The sequence below is a fragment of the Malus sylvestris genome, chromosome 7 (genome assembly GCF_916048215.2).
Source record: "Malus sylvestris chromosome 7, drMalSylv7.2, whole genome shotgun sequence".
NCBI lineage: Eukaryota > Viridiplantae > Streptophyta > Magnoliopsida > Rosales > Rosaceae > Malus > Malus sylvestris.
In genome coordinates this window covers 26,192,423-26,218,895 of record NC_062266.1, presented here as the reverse complement: position 1 = coordinate 26,218,895, position 26,473 = coordinate 26,192,423, and the positions used below count along the sequence as shown (strand labels likewise).

Sequence of the window (26,473 nt, the reverse complement as noted above, 5' to 3'; positions counted from 1 at the left end):
AGTCCCTAAGAAGGGCACAGTCTTCTTTTGAAGTGCAGGAGTGATTAGTTGTTGTAAGCATGCAGCCAAGCCAAGTTATGATTACTTATAAATTCCTCATTGAAAAACGAATGAAACGAACGAGAACTTTAGTTGTAAGGTAGGAACTACATAACAACTGGATAGTCCTCAGCTTGTGAGGTGGTGCCCGTTGAGCTTATTGAGTCTTCGCGTTTTGATGTAGCGGGAGGTCACACATGGTACTTCTTCAGATTGTAGGCCATCCATTTCTTTTCAATCTTTTTGCCACTTCATGGTGGTGAGGGTGTAATTACTCTTGCCCCCTACTCTGCTGATCTTGTACGGACCTTCCCATATGGGATCCATCTTTTTGGAGCCTTCTCTGCCGGCAGTGATGAAGGCTTTTCTGCGCCGTCGACATGCAAATGCCAGAAGTCTCCATCGGGTGGAGTAGGCGCAGCTAGAGTGTGTTCGGCTACTTCTGAGGCATCGTTGGGCCGCTCTGTTGCATCACCTAGGCTCGACGTGAAGGTGCAGTAGGGAGCTGTGGAGATGAGGCCATGTCATACGCAACAAGAGATGCTCAACTGCCGGTATTGGGCCACTCTAGAGTTGAATCATTGAGCAAGGGTCGGCTAGGGCCGTGTGATGCGCAGAAAGAAATGGTACTCAACTGCCGGTACATGTTGCTCCTATGTAGAATCTTTTAGGGTGACGAGGACAAAACTTGCTTTCGAGTGTGTCCTTCCAGTGTTGCGTTCATCAGAAAACTTTACATCCGCCAGGGTCTACGCTTTTATCGTCGCGCGTCTCGATTGGGTAGAATAGTACGTCATTAGGATGATTGCATGTGTTTGAAAGTAAAACTTATGCTTCTAGGTTGCAACAACTATCGCCAAAGTTAGCTTTTGAATTTTTTATAACATCGAGGAGAGCTTTTGAATTGTAGAATACAGGTAACTGTGGAATACAGGTAGTCGGGCCCCCATCTCTTCTCGCATGATGGTAGAGCTTATTGCTCCTTTAGATACCGTCAAACATGTGAATAAGTTCTCCGCTGCTTCTAGGGAGGTGATGTCGGGTACTTCTTCAAGTCCTTGAATGTGCATTGGCGAGCCTCATCCCAAAGTGCATACTTCTCTGCCAAAGCAAAAAAGTCTGCTAGAGTTAGATCTTCTTTCATGATCAATTTTCTGAATAGCGGGTGGTCTGCTGGAAGTCCTTTTTGGAAGGCTGCTCTAGCTATCGAGTCGTTGCATCCGACTATTTTTGCCTTCTCTACTTTGAACCTCCTCACATAGTCGCGAAGCGACTCCTTTGGGTTCTTCTTGACGTTGAACAAATGATCAGACTTCTTTTTGATCGAGCGATAGGATGAATATTCTTTGGTGAAAACCAAAGAAAATTCATAGAAATTCCGGATGGATTGTGGCGGCAGGGTGTAGAACCAATCTTGCGCCTCGCCTTGTAGAATGGTGGCGAATATCTTGCACATGAGCTCATCGTTGTTTCGATAAAGGATCATTGCGTTTCGGTAGCGCTTTAAGTGTCTCTCCGGGTCTTCATCCCCTTTGAAAGATGTGAAATGTGGCATGATGAACTCTCGTGGAGGCTCTGCCTGCTCGATCTCGTCTGTGAAGGGTGACCTGCTTATGTTGGTCATGTTCCGTCGTAGTGCCTCGTCGGTGACCTCGTTGCGTTGGAAATCATGCAATCGCTTGGTCAAGAGTCTCTCTACTTCTTCCTGAATTTGCCTTTGTTGGGGTAGCGGAGCTCTCGGCTGCCCCCAGCCATGACTTGCTGGTCTAGGCTGCTCTTCCATGTGTTTGGCTCATCTATGCCGCAGATGCAGTGCATGTGGTACGTTCCTAGCAAGCGAGCGAGTTCTTCGCAGGCTGCTGGTTGAACTTGAGCTGGATTGAGTGACTGCTTCTCTCCGTCCGTCGTGCTGCCTACTCTGATGTGAGGTGGATGATGCTCCTTGTGGACTTAACCGCGAATGAACACTTTGTCCGGAAGGTTGCTCATGTTGACTATCGGAGTGTGACCCCAACTGTGAATGTATGCTCATCCGTGGGCCTAGTCGAGAGTACACGCTCCTCCGCGCGCTAAGACGGGAGTATACGCTATCTCGGGGGCCCAATCGGGAATGTACACTGTCTGAACGTTCGGCTCATGGCTGGTCGAATGGCTGCTTGCCGGGACGCTGCTGGAAAGGTTCGTCTGCCCTTATCCTACTTCGGGATACCTCGTCCGGGGCACGTTGGATCCCAATGCGTTGCAAAAGTTGATTCACCAAAGTTGTCTGTTGTGCAAGGGCGCTCGTCAACTCTATGACTTGTCGAGACAAGTGTTGTTCGCCATTTGGATTGGAAGAGCTTGGAAGGAATGCGCCTCATTGGGCAGTGGAAATGTGGTAGACTCCGGGCGCGAGATTTGAATTGGGAAATGTCAAATCCGAGAAAAAATGTGGTGAGAATGCCCCTAGCTCGATGGTAGGTCCGGATGGTTGAGATAGTCTTGGGTCGACTTGGGCTGCTTGGAAAGCCACTGGAGCAGAATGGGCCGTGAGAGTGGGCTGCTCGTCGGGAGCAGGCTGGGTCACGAGAGCAGGCTGCTCGGCAGGAGCAGGTTGGGCCGTGAGAGTGGGCTGCTCGACGGAAGCAGGCTGGACCACGGGAGTGAGCTGCTCATCGGGAGCAGGCTGGGTCACGAGAGCAGGCTGCTTGGTATGAGCAAGCTGGGCCACAGGAGTGGGCTGCTCGACGGAAGCAGGCTGGACCACGGAAGTGGGATGCTCGTCGGGAGCAGGCTGGGTCACGAGAGCAGGCTGCTTGGCAGGAGCAGGCTGGGCCACGGGAGTGGGCTGCTCGACGGAAGCAGGCTGCTCAACGCGCGGTGCATGTGAATGCGAGGCTTGGGCTTGGGTCCACGTAAACTTGGATGGCACGGATTGGGTCGTGGTTTTGGTACCGTGAGCCTTGGATGGCACGGCTCAGGCCGTGGTGAAAGCTCCATGGACCTCGCCACGAATGGCTACCGAAGTAGCCACCGCGGTGGTTCCCATGGTGGCCGTGGTGAAGGCACCATGGACTTCGCCGTGAGTGGCGAGGTAGCCACCGCGGTGGTTCCCATGGTGGAAACTCGTGGTGGTGATGTCGCTCCCCTTATTGTCGCATTTTGCTTCACGGATCTCCGCACTCCCATTTCTTGAACACTAGAATTTTCACTTATGGAATTTTCTAAATTTCTAGCCATTATATTTTGCTTATACGTTTTATCAAAGAACCTTTGCAAGTAAAAAATTCTAATAATAAGAACGTATGAAAAATATTCAAATGGACTAGAAAATAAAGAAAAAACCTTTTTGTGCGAGAGTCTTCTACGAGTATAGATTTCAACTCTCAATGAAAGCACCAATTTGTGGATGCAAATTTTCTCCTCTTCGATCTTGGACGATTTTGCACCTACAAAACAACTAGCACTTTAGGTTAAGGCCAAGAGCCTCACGCGCCCACGATGAATGGGGGGGGCTTTGGCCGAAGAACCTCCGATGCCAAAGTTAGAATTTTAGAGAGAAATAGTGTTTAGAATATTTGGGATTTTTTGTAAGAGAATTGGCCTCTCCACTTGGTGAAAATAGATACCTATTTATAGGGCTAGGTAGGTTAACTTTAGGGAGAAAATGTGGCCGGCTACTAGGTGGGAATTTTAGGTTTTATTTTTTGGTTTAATTAGCCAATTAATTGGCTAATTGAATATGAAAGGAAATGTTTTGGTAATTATGGTATTGATTGGCTAAAAAGGAAGAAATGGTGGGAAAAGGTAGAATAAAGGTAATGGATTAGGTTTTGAATGGGATAGCCGGCCCTCTTGTGTTTTTAGGTTTGAGTGGATGTTTCAAATTGATAATTAAGGGATTGATTAGGTAAATAATCCCTTAATTAGTCAATTATTATGATTTTATGAAATATGAAAGGAATAAGTATATTATTTAGCTAATTGATTAGCTAAATAATGAAATGGGAAATATATGAATAAATTAGGTTTTAAGTTGATACATATTTTAGGCACTTTTGACTTGGTTGAAAAAATGATTCTCCACTGCTCGCGTGTAGGAAACCCGGTATGCCTCGAGGGTATTTTTGTCCTTTTTTGTCCAAAAGTCCATATGTCGCCTAGTGAATATTTTTGGCTCCACAGTTGCCTTCGCATGGAATGGTGTAGATATATGGATGTCATATTTATAGTGAGATGGTGTGAACTGATTCGATTGGAAGAGATACTTTAAATGGCTCCACAAAATTGTTAAGGAACTCCTCAAAAAAATTTGTGGCTGATTCACATAACACCATGTTATGATCAGAATCTTTTCATATTATAAAATATTTTGTAAAAATTAATATGGAAAAACTCAATTAAAACTTGGTTGTCTAGTACTTTTACATAGATAAAGGGTTCATATTTCTTTTTCAGATTACAACCTTATGTTTTTATACAGTTTGATACAAACAATCTTATATTTTATTAACTTTTTGCATTTATGATCTTTACAAAGTGATGCATAGTATGAACAATTCTCATCTTAAGCAAAATGTTTTCTGAATCAGTCACGAACTATTTTTGTGTAGGACTTCCTCCACAATTTTGTGGAACCAAATGTCTTGTTGAATTGAACTTTAAATGGTAGGTCCACTCAAGTGTCTCTCATTGGATTGAGACAAGTAAATTTCGCCATTAGAGTAGAACTCCCATTTTCATTTTCCATAAATATAAAATGGGATGTAAATATAGCTTTTACATTTTAAATTTGCATCTCTCCGATGGAGATGCCCTAAGAGGTTTGTCCCGCCATATGTACTCTGATGAGTAAAATGAGCAAATATTCTATAAATCTGTGGCAGTAACAATCAATTATAACAATGATTTGAAAAGAAAACAAGAAAGGTGACTGTTAAATTGTTAACCAGTCTTAAGGATCTCCATAAACAGAAGCAAACAAGAAGAGACCTAGAAATCTGCAGGGGGTAATACCCTCTTTCCAAATATGGAACCACACTATAGAAATAGCCCACGTGTTGTAATAAAATCTGTTGGATTAGTAGTTTAGATTAACATCAATAGTATAAAATTAACAGTCTCATAATGTAACATGTCAGACTGTTTGACGAACACTTTGTTTCATTAGAGATGTTAAAGTCACAGATTAACAAAAACTTTAGGAGCTTTGGTTTGACCTAGAAAATAAGAAACAGAAAAATAATAAGTAGGGTATGGTTTGGGGTTGAGGTGATTTTAAAAAAAGCTGAGATGAAAAAAAGCTAAAGTAAAATTTGTGTTTGGTAACTCTGCTTATTTTCAAAGTCACTGTCATTTTAAGCTGAAAAATGGCAAAAAGATGCAGCTTCTCAAAACCAGCTTTTTTTTTTCAAGGGTGAACAGTAGAATTTAATGAAACTTTCACAATCTCATAAATACCCTCCTCCATTTCTCATTCTTGCGGGGTTTGAAGATCGAATCATCCTGCATACTAATTCCAAATTCTCAAACTTCAAAAGATAAATAAATTAATCAAAAACATAAAAGCGGCAAATTGACGAATCGTTTTGGCCGTTCCCGGACTCTCCGTAACCCGTGAAACCCGACCCTATTATGTTCGAACCTTCAGTGTACCTGGTGAACAGGTTTGGGTTAGAATTGCCGGATTTTCCGTAGCTGGCAAAAGATTCAGAGCCCGAGTTGGTGTCGTGGCCATACCCGGTGAAGGAGAGACGGTGGTCGTTGGCGTTCGAGTCGTAGGATGTGAATCCGAGGCTAGGGACGTTGACTCGGTCATCGTAGCTGGCGAACTCGCCCAAACCGCTGCCCAAGTCGACGCCGTAGCTGGTGAAGTTGGCGTTTGCAAAGTTGGCATCGTGGGCGTAAGACGTGAACTTCTCCAAGTGCGGGTGGGAGCCCTTGCTGTACTTCTTGAACGAGTCGCGGGGCGAGTTCAACTCTTCCGAGTAGTTCTTGAACGGTAAGGAAGGTTATTGATTTTTTAGGGTTTTGGATTAGGGATTTCACGGCCACACAAAATCCTCCCATAAAAATAGTAATATTAAATAAAATATCATAATAATAATAATAATAATAATACAGTATTATACATTTTTTTATCATTTCACAATCACAGCTGTTTTACATAAAAAATTACCAAACACTATCATACTGCTTTTTTTTTCAAAAGTCTTTTTACAAAAAAGTTTACCAAACATTCTGCTGTTTTATTTCACAATTGCTTATTTTCACAACACAGCAGAAGCAATTTTTTTTCAAAGCACTGCAATACCAAATCAACCCTAAGGCATATCAACAAAATCCAAGCAGTAAATAGACAAGAAATATAATAGCAAAAGGAGCAGGTGAAGGTTTATTCGTATGCTATCGTCAGATTCAGAAACATCAAACCGAAAATGGCGGAAGATCAATATAACTGGACCGGCACAACCACCAAGTGTCCAGGACCACAAATTTTCTTATGTTATCTCCACCGAAAACTTCCATATCATTACCAAACATAGCTTATTTTTAATCACCAGCAACTCAAAACCATAGCCGTCTAGGCATCATAGACAGTCTACTAAGTCAGGGAGTTTGCCACATCGATCACAAACCGATACCTGACATCCGATTTGGCAAGTCGTTCCATTGCTGTATTAATGTAATCCATTCGAATCAGCTCGATGTCTGAGGTTATGTTGTGCTTGGCACAAAAGTCAAGCATCTCCTGCGTCTCTTTCATCCCTCCTATGTCACTTCCCCCTACAAGCTTCCGCCCTGAATGCCATGCCATGATTAATTAGAAAAATTACGGAAATTGAGTATTAGTTCATGTTTCTAGAACGCTCGGTGTTCACTATACCTGGATGGGTTTAACATGCACCAAAGTTCAAAACAAACCATCAGAGGGATAAAATTAAGCAGTTTGTTAATTACTATTTGTTTAGAATTCATGGATAAATCTTCAAGCAATTTAACATTTTATCTTTCTCCAGATATAAGTCTGGAAAGCAGGTTAAATTTGCACATCTATATCCTTTCCAATACACAACAACAACAACAAAGCCTCATCCCACTAAGTGGTATATCCTTTCCTATGTACGGAAAAAAAATGCAAATTCTATCAGAAGATAATTTATAAGAGAAACAGTCAAGTTGTTGTAGAACCATACCCAAAACTAAAGGGAAGATAGGCAATTCCAGGGGCTTGTCAGGCAAACCCACGGTGACCAGCTTCCCGTTCAGCTTCAGTAGACCGATTAATGGAGCAAGGGCATGAACTGCAGACACTGTGTCAATGATATAATCCATGCTACCCATTGCTTCCTGAGTAGTTAAGCAAAAATTTAGTACAAGTAATTAGGAAATGGACTAAACTTTCAGTATTCTGAGAAGAGGAACCATAAGAACATTGTGGCATCCATCTGCAGAACATGCAGCACAATCAATTCTTTCTTTTCCTTATAGATTGTTTTTTGAAATTCAAGAGAACAGTGCCTTTAGATTGTCGTATCAAAGAGCTTTGTTTCGTTCTCACATTCGCAGTAATCTTTGTTGTGATATAAATATTCACAGTTGTTCTCTGCATAGCATGACGTCCGTCCTTTAACTAAAGGTGAACGTCTATACACAAACACACACACGCATATGTACACATCCACATACACTGAAACACACATAAAAAGGTCGTACCCAGTGCACAAGGCTCCCGCTTTACGCAGGGTCTGGGAGAGGTACACTGAAACACACATATTACATATATTTTCACTTTTTTATTGTTTATCATTACCTTCAATTTGGCATGGTCACTTAAAAGAAGAAAAGAATCAGCCCCAAGTGTCTTAATTGCCTCATCCTCCTTTGCTGGGGAGGAACTGATGACAGTCACTTTCAAACCAAATGCCTTACCAATCTTCACAGTGATGTGACCAAGCCCGCCAAGTCCCGCCACACCCAAATGCTTTCCGGGCTCGGTCATTCCATAATATTTCATTGGACTGTACGCAGTGATCCCAGCACATAAAAGTGGTGCACCCGCATCAGGGGGTAAGTTATCAGGAAAGCGGAGCACATAGCGATGGTGAACAACAATCATATCAGAATAACCACCATAAGTTTTTGTTCGGTCATGGTCATGATAGTGTGAGTTATAGGTGTATATTACTTGAGGGCAATAATTCTCCAAGTCCTCTTGGCAAGTACCACATTTCATGCAGGAACCCACTATGACCCCAACTCCTACACGATCTCCTACTTTGAATTTCTCCACATTGTTCCCAGTATTGGTCACAACACCAACAATTTCATGCCTGCAAAATCAACTGAAAATCTCAAACGCATAAAGGAAAGTGTTTTTCTTTTTTAAGGATAATAGAAACGATTTGCTGAAAAAAGCATATAGAATCCACAAGCAATTCCGACGCGTCAATGCGACTTTTAAGATGATATTTGGTCAGAAAACACAACCATTTTTAGATGAAAAATATTAATTAACGGTAATATGCATGCTAAGCTGATATTCTGCAAGAGTGGCAATCACCTATTATCATTTCATATATACTGCTGTTCTCCAATCAGTCCAATATAATGAAATTCATTTATCTACGATTCTAAGTAGGTGAATTCTAAATGGACAGGTGATGTAAAATATAACAGAACATGCGACGCTTCAATAAATTTTACTTTTGTTACACAAAAAATCTTCAAAGACCTACAGACAATGAAGCATCAACATGTACACAAAATGAGTATAGCGGAGAAGAGAATGCTTCGTTGGATGTGTGGGCACACAAGAAATAACACGATTAGGAACAAGGAATTCCGAGGTAAATTAGGAGTAATCGAAATTGAAGATAAGATGATAGAAAATCAGTTAAGGTGGTTTGGACATGTGAAACTAAGACCTACAGATACTCCGGTTAGAAGATGTGACTATAAGACAAAGGCTCAAGGTCAAAGGGGTAGAGGAAGACCTAGGAAGACCTGGAAAAAGACTCTAAGAAAAGACTTGGACTACTTGGATCTAACGGAAGACATGACACAAAACCGAGCGCAGTGGCGTTTTAGGATTCCTATAGCCGACCCCACTTAGTGGGATAAGGCTTTGTTGTTGTTGTTGTTGTTGTTGTTGTAGACAAAAAAAATCAAAGCCATGAGATATACAACAACAATAACAAAACCTTATCCCAGTAAGTGGGGTCAATTGTATGAATTCTAAAATACCATTGCGCTCGGTTTTGCGATTAATGAAACCACATTGCCATCGGATATAATTGGAGAAAGTTACAGAGTGATCTGAGTTAACGAAATACCCCGGCACAACAGGGAAGTTGGTGAAACCCCATTCGTTCTTGGCAGAATGTAAGTCTGAATGGCAAACCCCACAGAAGAGGACCTTGATTGTTACATCATCATCAGCATTTTCCCTACAATAAACATAAACATCATCATCTCAGTTGTTATCACTATTTGTGTCGGTATGTTTTGGTAAAACAACATTTATCACTTGGGGAGTGATACCCTTCATCAAACCCCAGCTTCTATCTTTAATATTAACTACATGAAAAGATTCAGAGTTTTGCATTTTACTTTTAGAAACAACCATATGTGGAAGACGCGGGGAAACCACATTGCCTAGAGCGAATGTCGTTCGCGTACACATCCGAGTTCAAATCTCTCTTTGTAGGTCATATTAGCTTAAACTAGAATATGAATATTGTTTGTATCAAAATAAAATAAAAAAAAGGATATTTTGGATGCGGTCCCTAATCCTTAACATTCTTTGATTAAAACCTTAATATTATTCAAAGTTTGATCAAGGTCCCTTGACTTTGTACACCTCATTATATTACTATTAATATTTATATTTTTATAGTTTTGACATTAATTATTTGATATTTTATGAGATTTATAATCCTATAAATTTAAAATCCCTCATTATAATACTATTAGAAACGGTTACAATAAAAAAATTCAAACATTTTAATTGAATAAATGGATAAAAAATATGTAAAAATAAGAAATAATAAATGGCAAAAGAATGTATCCATAGTGTTAAAAAAATTGGTACATTTTACAAAAAAATTGGTACATTTCACATATAACAAAGTGGTACATTAATAAAGAAGAATGGGTACATTAGAAATAAATTAGGGTACAAATAAAAGATTAAAATTTATTAATACAAATGAATTTTTAAAAATATAGGCGCTAAAAGAAATTAGTACATGGGTACAAAATAAAACTAAAAAGAAAATACTACAAATTTAAAAAAAAATGTTGCAAATTAAAAGTGGGTACAAACTAAAAATATAAATATATGATACAAAGTTTAGGCATAAAACATAAATATACCATATGTAATTTTTCTATTATTGATTAAATATACAATGTCACGTGACGGTATACACATGGGTACAAACACAAATAAAACTTTAAAAAATATGGGCACAAAAAGGAACTAATATATGGGTACAAATTAAAAATGAAAAGAAAATTGGTACAAATTAAAAAATATTTGCAAATTAAAAATAGGTACAAACTAAAAATAAAATTATATGATAACAAAATTTAGCCATAAATATAAATATACTAATTGTAACATTTTTAACATTAAAGGAATATATTTAAAAATAAAAATATTTTATTATTCAAATAATTAATGATGTTATTAATACCCAAGGACCTTGATCAAAAATTGAAAATGAATAGGATTTTAATCAATGAAGTAACAAAAAGAAGGATGTGAACCTAATTTTCCCATAAAAAAATCTTACCGGAGAGTAACATAAATGTAAGTTTAATTTGAAGGCAACAACAGAAAGAGGTTAATTTGTTAATTTTCTCACTTGTAAGTGTAAGAAATAAATTTGACTTAACAAACGAAGAAGATGAAGTCATAGTCGATTTCATTAGTAAACTTTTCCTCTCTTACAGAAAAATATGCTTGACTTACAATTGGTCTAAGTCCAATAAAGAGCATGTTTTGCTATGAGAGTAGTGGCCACTATTTATATAGACAACAATCCATAAAGAAATGCTATTCTTACATGCCATGAGAGCAGTGACCACTATTTATATAGACAAACAATCCATAAAAAAATGTTATTCTTACATGCTATGAGAGCAGTACCATCATTTGTATCACTCCCTAAGACCATCTCCAACCCTGACCTAAAATCTAAAAATATTTAGCCCAGAAAATTTAGGTTTTAGCCCAGAAACAGCTTTTCTACTCCAACCCTTTTGGCCTAAAATTTGAGCCCCAGATTATCAAAAAATGAATTAAGGCTATTTTTTTTTAAATTAACTTTTTTTTAAAAAAAAAATTATGTAGACTATCCTAAATTAATTTTATGAACATTTTAACCTAAAAATATTTAAATTCCGATAAATTTTGAAAAATCACTAAATCAATACATGAAAATCATGATAAACCACATAAACTTAAAAAAAAAAAAAGACAATTAATAAACCACATAAATTTTAAGATTATTCTAGCCATTGGATTTAAATTTAGACCGTTAGATCTTTTTTTTTACCGTTAGATTTGATTATATTCGATTTAAACCGTTGGATTCAATAAATATATAAATATAAAACAAACAAAAATTGAATGTGGACCGTTGGATTAACCAACGGTCCAATTACCACCACCACCCGATGAAGAAAAGTAGTCGTTGGCTACAGGACAAGACCCACTTTTCACTTTCATCCGTGGGTCCCAGCAGCTTTTGTGGGCTAAATTTGTGACCTATATTTGCCTTCATTTTAAGTTTTAGGTTTTATGTTTGGTTTAGGTTTTGGGTTGGAGTGGATTTGGGGGGAAAAAAATGGGAAAATTTAGGTTATAGGTCAGGGTTGGAGATGGTCTAAGACCATCTCCAATGGTGGCTTATAACCTAAAATTTCCCCTTTTTTTCCCCTCCAAATCCACTCCAACCCAAAACCTAAACCAAACCTAAAACCTAAAACCTAAAACTTAAAATGAAGGCAAATATAGGTCACAAATTTAGCCCACAAAAGCTGCTGGGACCCACAGATGAGAGTGAAAAGTGGACCTTGTCCTGTAGCCAACGACTACTTTTCTTCATCGGGTGGTGGTGGTAATTGGACCGTTGGTTAATCCAACGGTCCACATTCAATTTTTTTTTGTTTTATATTTATATATTTATTGAATCCAACAGCTTAAATCGAATATAATCAAATCTAATGGTAAAAAAAAAAGATCTAACTGTTCAAATTTAAATCCAATGGCTAAAATAATCTTAAAATTTTTGGAATTTAAATATTTTTTTTCCAACGGCTAGAATAATTTTTTTTTTAAAGTTTATGTGGTTTATCATGATTTTCATGTATTGATTTAGTGATTTTTCAAAATTTATCGGAATTTAAATATTTTTAGGTAAAAATGTTCATAAAATTAATTTAGGATAGTCTACATAATTTTTTTTTAAAAAAGTTAATTTTAAAAAAATTAGCCTTAATTCATTTTTTGATAATCTGGGACTAAAATTTTAGGCCAAAAGGGTTGGAGTAGAAAAGCTGTTTCTAGGCTAAAACCTAAATTTTCTAGGTTAAATATTTTTAGGTTTTAGGTCAGGATTGGAGATGGTCTAACCTAGAAACCATGTGTTTGTGGACCTCACCTCTATTAGAGAGATAGTACATATAATAGTACAAATAGATGGATGTGCTATGGTTACTCAACAATCCATATGATTCTCCTATTATAATTCACATAGAATACCAAAATAATTTCCTTATCAAATTATAAGTGGTAAAAGGGAGTTTACATAATAGTCCAATTCCATGTAAATTCGAACAAAGTAATCATCTTTTCATAAGACTTTTCTGCACCAATTTGGATCAACCGGCAATAACAATCACTTTTATACTCATATTCTGACAATTAAGTTAAGAAAACACACGAGAAAATTTGAAGTTGTTTTCTCAATTACATGCAATATTTTCTAGTTGAAAACAAAAATGAAAATAGAATTCAATGCAGCCATTTTTAATGACTTAAAGGCTTTTAATTGAGTATAGCATTTCCAAAAGCAAAGCAAAGAGGGTAATGCTAGGCTCCTAGTCACTCAGTACTACAGTCTAGTCACTCAGTACTACGGTCTAGTAGTATTACTTTTTATTTGTAAGTGAGACGTTTTAGGTTCGATTCTCGCCAAAAGCGAATTTGAACCACATTATTGCTAGCCCATTATAAGACTTAGCACATTCCTTCATCCTTAAAAAATTAAAAAATAAATTAAAAAAAAAAAAGAGAAATGTTAATGAGACCAAATTTTAAATTAAATGTTGTAAATGATGAAGTTGTTGATGATTGAATTATTACGTAAATGTTAATTAACTTGTTTATTTCTTATTGATGATAAATCATTTGATTTACAAATTTAATTTTAAAGTTTGGTCTTCAAACATTTTTTTTTGTCAAACAATAAATTATGTTAAATGACCAAGCAAAGATAACTACACCACACAACTTATAACAAATAAACGATAAAATAAATATTAGTAAAAAAAAACGCTGCATACCACATAGAATATTATTAAGCTACAAAATAAAAATAAAAACATTAAATTATGAGCCAAACAAAGATCTCTAATTTTTAATATAGTCTTCTAACCACATAGATCATTTTGCAGGATTGGTTTGGAACTTTGGATCAACCTTGTCCTTTTATATTAAAAAATGGTAATGTAATATTTATGAAAAAATAGAGAAGGTGAGAGATATACCTACATCTATATATAAGAGTAAAAAAAACAAAGGGAAAATATACCTTCTGGAGAAACGAAATGGTGAAAGTATTCCAGAAGAGTCTCTGGCAGCCCACCCAAAAGCCTTCTGTGGGTGTTCTTCTTCTGGTGATTTTGCCATTTTCTTCTTCCTCTCACTCTCCCTTCTCTCTCTCTCCCCCTCTCTCTGGTCTCTGCCACTGACAAGCAGTGCTACACCATGAAAATGCAGGGACGTGACCACTCACTCAATGTACCCGCTTAAATAGAGGACAAATGAAAAGTCTAGAATAAATGCTCTTCTTTTTCTGGGTATATTTTCCTGGATCATCTTGGATTTTTCCTAAAAGAAAATTTGTATTTCTTTCTTTATTGGTAATACAATTCTATTTGTGTTACATTTTGGAGATACAATTTTGAATTTTCTTATACATCCTATTTTTGTTAACTTGTGCAGATATTTTACTAAAGAAGGAGATTTGGGCTACCACATAATGGTCGATAAATTTTTAATTGTGACATAAATATTGATGGTACACCATGTGTTTTTATGTAAATAGTGAGAAATTTTATTTTTTAAGTTATTAACCTTTTAACACTCATATCTCATCATTTATTTATATAATGATATGTGGTGTACCATCCCGTATGACAATCACATTGAAAAATCTCTCCATAATGGTCAGTCACTAAGTAAGTAGGTTGTTGAGGCTGAGAAAAGATAACTCGAGTTGAAGGCTCGTGATTTTCGGCCCAATGGCGATTTCACAAGCCAAATAGTTTTCAGCCCACAATGATATAATTCAACCTGAGTCGTAAGAGTGTGGGTATTTTACCATATAATTTTACAATTGAAACTGTTAATTTTTTTAACCATCAAGTAGAGATCATCTTGCAAATACTCATTTAAATTTAGAGATTATGAGTCGCCTATATGTATTGCACAAATCAACGAATTTGGTAACAATTAACATCCTTTGTAATAAAATGTCAATTTATTTAAAAGAATATACATGACTTTTGTGAATATGAAAGGAAAGAGAATTATTCTAATATTTTACTTGTTCACGTTTACTAATACATAATGAATAAATAGGAGCGGGTGTTTAATTAACTTTTTTTTATTGATTTTATAAAAAAAAAAAATTCCGATTTAATATTGTTTGTACCAAGTATTAAATGAACAACCCAAACAATCGAGGCCATTGGATGAATGGTGTCATAGACTGTTGGATGTGAGAGTTGTTCTCATAATTATTCTAATGTGATTATTGAAGGATAATGTTGTGATTTTCAATCATAATCATTATCTTTTAATGTTGTATAAAATCATCTTAAACATTTTCAACAACAACATAATGATCATCCATGCCGTGCATTCCGTTGATGGATAAAAATTGTAGAGGTTAAGAAGAACAATATTTGGCTACTCAAAGATGAGCGAGAACTCCAACTTAAAATTTCTCAAAATTGTTCGTTGTCAATTTATAGAATTTCGTGTTTATAATCAGAACCGTTCATATTATAAATCACTCTATAAAGATCGCCTTTGCAAAAAATCAATTAAAACTAAAGTCGTTTAGTCATCAAACTGTTTAAAAACAAATGAACAGTATTGATAAAAGCATTACAAACCGTTTATGTATTGCTACAATAGATTGACTAAACAACCTTAGTCTTAATTTATTTTTTGCAGAGATAATCTTTACAGTGTGATTCATAATATAAACGGTTCTGATTATAAGCACAAAACTTTGTAATTAAAACACTAAAAATTTTAATTTGGAGTTCCTAATCATCTTTGAGTAGCTAAGTATTGTTCTGTTAAGAATGGATGGGTTGATGATTAGCTTGTGCTAATGGTTTGGTGATAAGCACGCGTGCTATCTCCAAGAAGACTGCGTGGAGATGGTGGGTAGCACATTTAAGTGGGTTTGAGATTTTTCTTATGTGGATATGCATGCAACATATGAGACAAAAAAAGAAGGAATTTTAACGAAAAGTTCTCGGTTTTGTTCACTTTAACGAAAAACTATAATTTAACACTAAAAAATCAATCATAGTACTATTCACTTTACCTTTTATTTTGGCCTTATCGTTAAAACTCAAAGTTTTCAAACCATTTTCATTAGTTTTCTTAAGAAATAATGAGCAGATAGACTTCTTTTTTCTTTTTCTTTTTTTTTTTTTTTTTTGAAAACATTAGCAGATGGACTTTATCAAGCCTAAAGTCTCATCCGAAAGGGGAAGTAAATCTCACCAGGCACGTAGGCCCAAATGTGATTTGTTTTGAAATATTATCTGAACTTTTTTTTTTCTCTCTTTGAAAACTTCTATTATCTGAACTTGGGTATCAGATAATCAGACAGTAGAATGGGAAAAAGCTCTGGGAGCGTGCTGCAATTCGAATTAGCTTTGGAACTTAGAAAATTGTTATTGGTACTCTAAAATTCTGATTATACATTCTAAACTTTTTATATTTGGAAAGGAAAATATACTTGTGGAGAGTGTAGATGAGAATTTTGAAGCACCAATAACATTTCCCATAACTTATCGCCAAATTATAGCCATTCTATAAAATAGAAGTGGCTCTGCAACAAGAAAACAAAAACCCTGTAATTCAACAAACAAACAAACGTTTTACACATGATCTCGCTCTACACGAACTTTTCTCACACCCTGAAAGATTACTAAATATCATGACCTTTCTGTTAACCCATCTTCAGTTTGGATTAACAGCATTGTATCGACAATCGGCGACATCTTTAGTTTGGATTAACAACATTGCTTATGGTTATTTGGTTATCTATTCAAGTCTTAGCAAGTGAAGAGTTTCTAACTCTTTCTTATAAAGATGTCATCTCATTAGCTTCTCGACAAAGTGATGTGTCATGAGGTTACCCAGTGTTCAGCACAGTGAAAACTCAAGGCCGAGATGTGTTCCTTCCTCTGTTGTGATTGCTCGAGAAGAGAAGTCAGCAGCGCATTCGACACCGCCACCACATCTATTCTACTCGCTCAACTGAGTTTGGTCGTGAGTTGGCATGCACTCATTCACAAGAAAGATGCAGTTAGCTTGTTTATTACTCGGTCTGCGCAGTATGTAGTCTTGGTATTTTTTGGGGCAACATTTTCTCACGCTCGGTGGGATCTACTGCTAATACTACGAAGCTTATATGATATTCCTATATTATGAATCCAGCTTTAGTCAGCCGATTGGACGACCTTCGAATTCAACATGAGGCGAAACATAACGCACATGAAGAAAGGAAAAAATCTTTCTCCAAAATGATAAAAGTAAAAGCTTATAGCGCACTGTAAGAACAATGGTTAAAAGAAGATAAAGCCCATTTTAATGCATGGCTAGATGAGGAAATTTTTTTTCCTTTTGTTTTTGCATACAAGTCAATTTCCTTCAAAGTTTGGTTGGATCGAAAAGCCGAGGTTCAATTTTCTGATCCTGCCACAATCAAGCTTCAACCTATGAAGATTGTCAATTTGGTCGAGGAAAGATTTAGGAGACTTGTTTTGTCATTTGAAAAGGAAAATATGGTTGGCCTGGAAGAAAATATTCAAGTTTCTATGCCAAATATAAAAATTGACTCAGAAGGTGATTCGTTGAATAAATGCTTAGATGACGACCAAAGCCAAAACACGACTTCAAACGAAGAAGCCATGTCAGTTTTGATATGGTTATTGGCGATACCCTCAATATGGAGCAATCTTGTTCAGCTAAGTTGTTCGAGATAAAATTTGAAATTAGCAAAGTAATTATGCTCGGGGCATAATAACTCAACGCTTTTGGCGGCCGAAAATTGAAAACATTTTGCCAAGTCAAGAATAATTAGAGATAATCCTTTATTCGACTTGAGCGAGGTCGAATTGAAAATTTTTTATACAAAAATATTTTAGCTCAGAGTAAAACATCGTTGGCCTCCTCTTCATTATGGTTTGGCCACTTTTATTTTTGTTTTCTAATGAAAAATAATACTTGTCCTTAACCATTTGGCTGCATAAGCCGATGCTCAATGGTTGTGCACCACTCCTGTTATACACAAGTTGGAAGCTGAAGGATCAACGATGAATGCATAGAAGTTCAAAGGGAGAAAGTGAAAGGGTGGTCAAGTGAATGGAAGACCAAAGCTCAATGATGGGAATCATACTCACAGGCACAACAAACTCTACCTGAGTCTAGAACGGCTAAATGACGAGAATGGATTCAACAAATTATTTTGTCTCATTAGTTTATATCATTCAAATGATGTACAAAAAGGCAATTGTTGAAAATTACTTACTAATTATCAAATGTATTAATAAGTTATAAAGATGTCGTATGGATTAATCTCAATAAGACTATCCATGGACTTGGCACTTTTAACAACCTTGAGATTTTTATTTTCTTTTTTCCCGCCAACACATCTTCAGTTTGGATAAACATCACTGTGAAGGTAAACGGTGACATCTTCAGTTTGGATAAACAACATTGTTGCCTTAAAGTCAGCCGATTGTGGAGCACCTTTAGTTTGAATAAACGGAATTGCTTCAAAGTCGACTAATTACCTATACAAGTCTCGATCAACAAGGATTTTCAAGTCCTTATTGGTAAAGCTCATCTCATCAGCCTTTTCAACGAAGTGAGGTGTTACCAAGTTACTATATTCGGCACATTGAAAGCCGAATCTGATATTGAACTTCGCAAAACTAGCAGTCTTGTCTTCAGGCTCTAGAACCCGAAGGCCGAGACGTGTTCCTTCCTCGGCCACAGTCGCAAGATTAAGAAGTCAACAGCGTGCTTAACGCCACATCAATATATTTTACTCTCCGGCCAAGCTCAACCGTTGAGTTGGCACGCTTCGCACATAACCGATTGACGTAGTTAGTTTATTAGTTACTCGGCTTGTGCGTCACATAGACTTAGTAATTTTTTAAGGTCAACAAAAATAAAAACATTTTTATTCAGATTTAAAATGTTAGGTAGCATTGAATTTCAAGATAGATTCAAAATTTTAAGAATGTTTTTGTTATACCGAACTACCCCAAACTCAAACTCGATTAGCTTTTAAAGCTTATCCGAATATATTTGTTTAGTGTGAACATATATCACATGCATCATTATTATGTCACAGTGCCAACTTCTTCAACTTTTTTTCAAACTTATCACAATAGCATGATATATATTAGTAGGCCCCACATGTTAATAATGAAATAAAAAGTTTTCTTATCTTTAATGTTTTCTTATCTTTTTCTCTTTTTTTTTTTCTTTAGTGTTCCACATTGACATGGACGACACAGTGCCCACTAACAAATTCACCTTTTTTTTTTTTTTGAACATGACTAGCAAATTCATTTTTGTTTGGTTTTCATCATGAAAGAGCAAGTTGTCATTTTCTTCCATGCTTTCATAAAGAGGGCAGCATCCCCCTTTCTTCTCTACCGTACGTGTGGCTAGTGGGACCCATCCGTTCCTTTCTTTTGCTTTTTTCTTAGACCATCTTGAACTTTAATCTTTAGGCTAAAACCCAAAATTTTTAGCCTAAAAATAATTTTTCTGCTCCAACCCTTTTGATTTAAATTTTTTAGCTTGAGATTATTAAAAAATAAACTTAGGCTAATTTTTTCTTTTAAAGTAATTTTAAAAAAAAAATTATCTACACTATCATAATTTAATTTTATGAACATTTTAACCTAAAAATATTTAAATTCCGATAAATATTGAAAAATCACTAAATTTGGATGAATTTTCAGTTAAATAATTTTTTAAATTATTTTAGCTATTGGATTTAAATTTGGGCTGTTAGATATTTTTTTACCGTTAGATTTGATTATATTCTATTTCAGTTGTTAAATTCAATAAATCTTGGAAGACATGTCCATGTGGGTGGGGTCCTGTTGGTGGTGCCCACACCATTTTCCGAGCTAAATCCTGGGGGGAATTTGGCTTTTGTTTGACTTTTAGCTTTTAGCCCACATATTTAGCATGGGTTGAGTTAGGTTTAGGGGGAGAACAAAATCTTAAAAAATAGCATTTAACCCAGAATTGGGTTTAATCTTAGTTGATTGATTCCATTTTTTTTTTCCTTTTTGCCTGCCATGCACTTGAAAAAGGACAACATGACCTTTAGCTATTTTCTTTCTTATGTTTATCCTGTTGCTGCAACTTTTGAGAAAGAGAAATGCTAAGCACTCTTCTAAATTAGAATTTTTATAAATTTTTTGTCACCTCATGTTTTTAGGGAATAGAATTCTCTTTGTTAATATCTAAATGATCAATTAATTGAGTTTGTAAAACCAATCCCAGGCTTTTGAGTGTACCCTTTGGCAACTAATCTTGCCTTGTGTTTTTTTATAGTGCCATCCAGATTCAGCTTGGTTTTGAAAATCCACTTTACTCCAACAATTGGTTTGTCACTTGGCCTATCAACCAATTTCCAAGTACCATTCTTCTCAATCATAAAGATCTCATCATTCATTGCTTTCTTCCAAGTTTCATCTTGAAAGGCTTCATTGTAGTTCTCAAGGTCAATGACACTGAGCAAATACTTCATTCAAGTTTCTCCACTTCTTTGGTGTATTGTCAAAAGTTTCTGTGAGTTTGATCTCACTCTCCACATTCACAGCATTAAAAACATTATTGTGTACACCAGTAATACACTCTTCATCTGTGGTTAAATCATTCAACTTAGAATAATCAATATTAGATTCCTCACATACACCATTTTCAATCTCAGTTATGCTTACACCTTCATTAGCTTCTGAATAGGGCAGAGGGATGTGCACTGTCTCCATATTCTCTCAATTGAGCACTGCATCTTCATCAAAAATGACACTTCTGGAAACAATGATCTTGTTGCTTTTCATATCATACACTCTATAGCCCTTCTCTCTTGTCTCATATCCAACAAATACACCTTTATGTCCAGTTTCATCCAATTTCTGCCTTAACTAAATTGGCACATAAGTGTAGCACACAAAACCAAAAATTCTCAAGTGTTTTACTCCTGGTTTTCTACCACAAAACTCTTCAAATGGAGTCTTGTTTTCCAATGTTTTTGTAAGACGCCAATTAAGTAGGTAGATAGCAGTGTGAATTGCTTCACCCCAGAACTTGAGTGGTAGCTTCTTTTCATAGAGCATGGTTCTTGCCATCTCTACAATGGTACGATTCTTCCTCTCAGCAATGCCATTTTGCTGGGGAGAATAAGCAATAGTGAGTTGCTTTTCTATACCAACATTTTCACAAAACTTCTCAAATTCCAGAAATGTATACTCTCCTCCCCTATCAATTCTGAGCTTCTTCAACTTGTGACCAATTTGTAGTTCAACCATAACCTTGAACATTTTAAAATTTTTTAATACCTCAGACTTATACTTCAAGAAATAGACCCAACACGTCCTTGACTTGTCATCGATGAAGGTAAGAAAATGTCTACTGCCCCCAAGAGTCTCACTTATAGGTCCACACACATCTGTGTGTACAAGTTCTAGTGGAAATGTTGCCCTCCATCTCTGTTCTTTGTTAAAGGCCTCTCTGTGAGCATTTCCAGTTACACACCCTTCACACACCTGATTGTGCTCTCGTAGGTGAGGCAAACCATACACCATGCACATTTCTTGCAGCATTCTCAAACTGTCATAGTTCAAATGCCCAAATCTTCTGTGTCATTTGCATGTATTTCCTTCAATAGTTGCTTTATTTGCTACAATGTGATCCACAAATTCAAATATTAGAGGGAAACATATATTTCCCTTCATTTGCACAGTAGCAACATGGTCTTGCAATTCCCTATCACCAAATATGCAAGCCATGAAATCACCAAATGCTAGCCAATACCCATGTTCTACCATTTGGCCTACACTGAGAAGGTTCTCATCTAAACCAGGTACAATCATGACTTCTGGTATTGACCTAGTTCCTCTCTTAGTCTCCACTACCAGAGTCCATTTCCCAATTGAATCAACCAAGTCCCATGTGCTCATTTTCACCTTACTCCTTATACTGTTGTCAATGTTGATAAGCAATGATTCAATACTAGTCATGTGGTTACTGCAACCATTGTCCAGATACCAAACGCCACTATTTTCTTACACAGAGGCCTTATGGCAAGCATAGAACATCATTGCATTGTCCTGAACATGGTTCAAATAGTTAGCAGCATATGTTTTCTTAGGTTGATGACAAGCCTTCACTCCATGTCCAAATCTGTTGCAATTATGGCATTTAGGTTTTCCCTTAAACCAACATTCTCCATAGTGAGCCTTATCACAGATTTTGCATTTTTGTTTAGCACCCTCAGTGATCCCACCCTGTCTCTCAGGCTGGTGAGTATTGTTTCCCATTTCTTAGGCTTAGACTTCCAATTCTTCTTTCCCTTACTATGATTTCCCGGTGTAAATGGCCTATTTTGTGCTTTAGGTACAAGATTCATACTAGAGAAAGCATGCTCTGAGCTTGCAACATCATCCTCATGTCTACTCAACCTAAGCTCATAACTCTTAAAAGATCCTACCACTTCTTACACAATCACAGCATTGAAATCAGAAGTTCTTTCAATCACAACACAGATTGGATCATGTTTACTAGACAAACTAATTAAAACCTTTTGAACCTCTCTTTGGTGAGTGAGGATCTCACCATAAGATTTCATCTGATTAATTAGTTCAAATAATCTAGTAAGATAGGCAAATAGAGATTCATTTTCTTTCATCCTCATATATTCAAATTCACGATGCAAACTTTGGAGTTTGACAGATCTTGCATGTTCATCGCCATGAAATTCCTCTTGGAGTAGATCCCACACACCCTTGGATGTCTCTTGGTTCACAATCCGAGGGAATATCTTCTTAGAGACTGCACTATGAATGATTCCCAATGCTTTAGCATCCATTAGTTGATACTCTATGAGTGCACTGAGCTTATCATCGTCTCCTTCAAAGCCATCCGACTCGGCTGAATCTTCCTTGCCATCCTCCTTCTTTGTTTTCCCCTTTTTTTCCTTCTTCTTCGATTCTGGAATAGTAATCCCCTTGTCTACCAGTTTCCAAATCTCACACGATTGGAAAATGGTGACCATTCTCACCTTCCAGAACTCGAACTATGTTCCATAAAAAACAAGAGCTCGTAAATCACTACTTCCAAACCTAGCCATTTCAGCTTGAATCAGAATGAAATTGAGAGTTTTCTCGTTGGATTTTCTCACACAATTTCACATAAATCAACACCTAGTCTGAAATCGTACTTAGGCTCTTGATACCATGTTAGAATATGAACTATTTGATGGTGTATTTGCAGCAATTTAGCACAGAGAGAAAGACGATTTAGAGAGAAAGAGAATGAAGAGATAGAGAAAGAGTGCTCAGAATTTCAGAAAGAGCTAGAATGCTCTTCTGCATGTGCTCATTTCATCACACCAGCATTTACATAATCGTTCGAGAGGGAGAGAATCTAAGATAGCCTATGAGCTCATCCAACCATTCATTACAAGACCCTATGAAATCTTGACACTTGCTCACATTTGAGCCTACTACAAATTGATCTAATCTCAGCCCTTGATCACTAACAACTCTAATTACTCAGACTAACAGCTTGCTACAAATAATGAAATGACATTTTAGACCTTAATCAACCAACAGACATGCGATTATGAATATCTTTTTCCACTTTGGAAGGATCCAGCGAAACAGCAAACCCGCAGGAACTACAAATCCTGCAACTTCCCCCTCATCCAACCGCGAGCTCTCCACAAGTAAAGTTATTTCAGCATTTGCTTCGGGGTTCTCCACAAGTAATTTATTAAATTTTTGTTATTAATCTTCTTCAATTTATTTGATCTAACGATCAAAAACTGAAAGAAGTGTGTGAGAAGTAAAAATGAGTGTGTAAATAACACTACCCAACTAAAACTAGAGTGCTCACGTTTTATCAACACGTGATAAGATTTTTAACCCTTGTAAAATATGGATAAAAACACTTAAAAGTACTTGTAAGAGTAAAAAGTAATTGTAGAATAAATTGAATGAATTATTTATCTTTAAAACCAAATCTTAATTAATTACTTAAAATAAAGTTTGGAAAAAGTTGATTTTGGAATTTAAAATAATAAAAACGAAAATAAAACAATTGAATTAAACTTTTAATGAAAATTGGCAATATAAAGAAAAGTAAATTGTTTTGGAAAAAAACAAAGGTAAAAGGTATTAGGATTTAACCGTCACCACAAATAATCCCACCTAATTTTACCAATTACTTATGAATTACACATGCAATTTTCAAGGTTAGGTTTTCCTTTTGCAAATTCTACTTGTGGCATTCAAGCTAGAACGTATATCAAACATGCAATCTGCCTTTGGCATTCAAATCAAATGTAAACATGCATAACTCATTACGCTTTGTGAAAATCCTTTGAAAAACCATGCAACCATTAAGGCGTGACATTTGCCCTAAGTGAACATAAAATTATTAATCACAAGAAGCATTCTTCAATTTCACGGTGACATTCCAACGTAAATTGCATCCAATTACTTATCTAAACATCTTAATGGTCGCAAAACATTAAGATACAAAGACAGTTTAAGCACAGTGATTAATAAAGCATTATTAAAACTATGATCATAATGCCTTGTAACTCCGCCTATGTCTTACATGGCCGGTCCCAAGCCCGGATAAAGGAGGAGGGGGAGGGCGTCAGGTAGTCGACAGCCGGCACTCCATGATCACGTCGAATCCTTATGAAAATGAATCCAGAACAAAATCGCGCTAAAGCTAGGGCGTCACCTGTAAGTGGCGCGCTGTGTGGCCTGAGCACAGTGATAAGTGAGCAAGGGTCGCTGTATCTCCATCGGCACCCGGATGCAGTGTTAAATGAGCAAGGGGGCCATAGAAACTTCTTTTCGAACGACTCCACTCAAAGTTGTTTGGGAGCATATGCTCCTATCAACTTTACCCGGGACACACAAAAGAAGTACTTTGATCCTATTAGACGGGGGAGGGTGAAGAAGCTAGGACAGAAGGGTAGAGTTCAAGAGAGCAAAATGCGTTTAAGAACGTGGAATATAGGAACCTTAACGGGAAAATCTATGGAAGTAGTGGAAGTTATGGTGAGGAGAAGGATAAATATTATGTGCCTACAAGAAACTAAGTGGGTTGGTAGTAAGGCAAAGGATCTAGAAAGCTCAGGGTTTAAACTTTGGTATTCGGGCACAAATAGAACGAGAAACGGTGTTGGCATCATCGTGGACAAGACCTTGGTACAAGATGTTGTAGATGTCAAGAGGGTAGGAGATAGAATCATGGCAATCAAGATTGTAATAGGACAAGAACTTATCAATGTGATTAGTGCGTACGCACCTCAAGTAGGGTTAGATACGAGTTCGAAGGAGAAATTTTGGGAAGATCTTGGAGACTTGGTGCAAGGAATTGCTCAGACGGAGAAGTTATTTATAGGAGGAGATTTAAATGGACACGTGGGCAGGGAGACAGGCAACTATGGAGGTTTTCATGGTGGCCATGGTTTTGGGGAGAGAAACGAGGATGGGGAAGCTATCTTGGATTTTGCAATGGCATATGATCTCTTCTTAGCCAACACCTTCTTTAAGAAGAGAGAAGAACATGTGATCACCTACAAGAGTGGGTCGTCAAAAACACAAATAGATTTTCTTCTAATGAGGAAAGGGGATCGTATAACTTGTAAGGATTGCAAAGTTATACCAGGAGAGAGCGTGGCTAATCAACATCGCTTGTTGGTGATGGATGTACATATCAAAAGAGTAAGACAAAAGAACAAGACTTGGAAGTGCCCAAGGACTAGATGGTGGAATCTAAAAGAAGAAAAACAAGCCATTTTCAAAGAGAAGGTAATCACCCAATGTGTGTGGGATAGAGAGGGGGAAGCTAGCCAAATGTGGGATTCCATGGCTAGTTGTATCCGAAAAGTAGCAAAAGAGGTATTATGAGAGTCCAAGGGCTTTGCCCCACACCAAAAGGAATCTTGGTGGTGGAATGAGGAGGTACAAACAAAGGTGAAGGCTACGAAGGAATGTTGTAAAGCCTTATACAAGGAGAGGACTGATGAAAATGGTGAAAGGTATAGAAAAGCGAAGCAAGAGGCGAAGAAAGCTGTCAGAGAAGCTAAGTTAGCGGCTTACGACGATATGTATAAACGACTAGATACCAAAGAAGGAGAGTTGGATATCTATAAACTATCTAGAGCAAGGGAAAAGAAGACAAGGGACCTAAACCAAGTGAGGTGCATCAAGGATGAGGATGGAAAGGTTCTTGCTACAGAGAACGCGGTTAAAGACAGATGGAGAGGTTATTTTCATAATCTTTTCAATGAAGGACATGAAATGAGTGCTTCTTTAGGGGAGTTGAGTAACTCAGAAGAGTGTAGAAACTACTCTTTTTATCGTCGAATCCGGAAGGAAGAAGTGGTTGTAGCTTTGAAGAAGATGAAGCATAAAAAAGCAATAGGCCCAGACGATATACCAATCGAAGTGTGGAAACTTTTGGGAGAGACAGGTATAACATGGCTCACTGACCTTTTCAATAGGATTTTGAAAACGAAGAAGATGCCAAATGAGTGGCGAATGAGCACTTTGGTGCCTATCTACAAGAATAAGGGCGACGTACAAAATTGCATGAACTATAGGGGTATTAAGCTAATGAGTCATACAATGAAGC

At 36.9% G+C, this 26,473-nt stretch overlaps 2 protein-coding genes across 2 annotated transcripts in view; both read right to left on the bottom strand.

The window, feature by feature from the left end:
* The window catches only part of LOC126629298 (protein MAEA homolog), a 65,153-nt gene that overhangs the window by 27,581 nt on the left and 11,099 nt on the right, over positions 1-26,473 (bottom strand). The window lies entirely within an intron of this gene.
* Positions 6,370-14,081, bottom strand: LOC126629303 (probable cinnamyl alcohol dehydrogenase 9). Its single transcript, XM_050299307.1, has 5 exons — positions 13,842-14,081; positions 9,354-9,467; positions 7,832-8,351; positions 7,215-7,368; positions 6,370-6,819 (listed from the first exon to the last, which is right to left on the bottom strand). Exons 1-5 carry the CDS (start codon positions 13,937-13,939, stop codon positions 6,623-6,625), a joined length of 1,083 nt encoding a protein of 360 aa, XP_050155264.1. The 5' UTR covers positions 13,940-14,081; the 3' UTR covers positions 6,370-6,622.

Bases quoted from the DNA above. Each gene is read 5' to 3' on its own strand.
- LOC126629303 (XM_050299307.1), bottom strand. From the start codon at position 13,939: ATGGCAAAATCACCAGAAGAAGAACACCCACAGAAGGCTTTTGGGTGG. The intron at 7,369-7,831 runs GTAATGATAAAC...TTAACTACTCAG, and splicing joins GTGACCATGCCAAATTGAAG to GAAGCAATGGGTAGCATGGA. The intron at 6,820-7,214 runs GTATGGTTCTAC...CATGGCATTCAG, and splicing joins TATCTTCCCTTTAGTTTTGG to GGCGGAAGCTTGTAGGGGGA.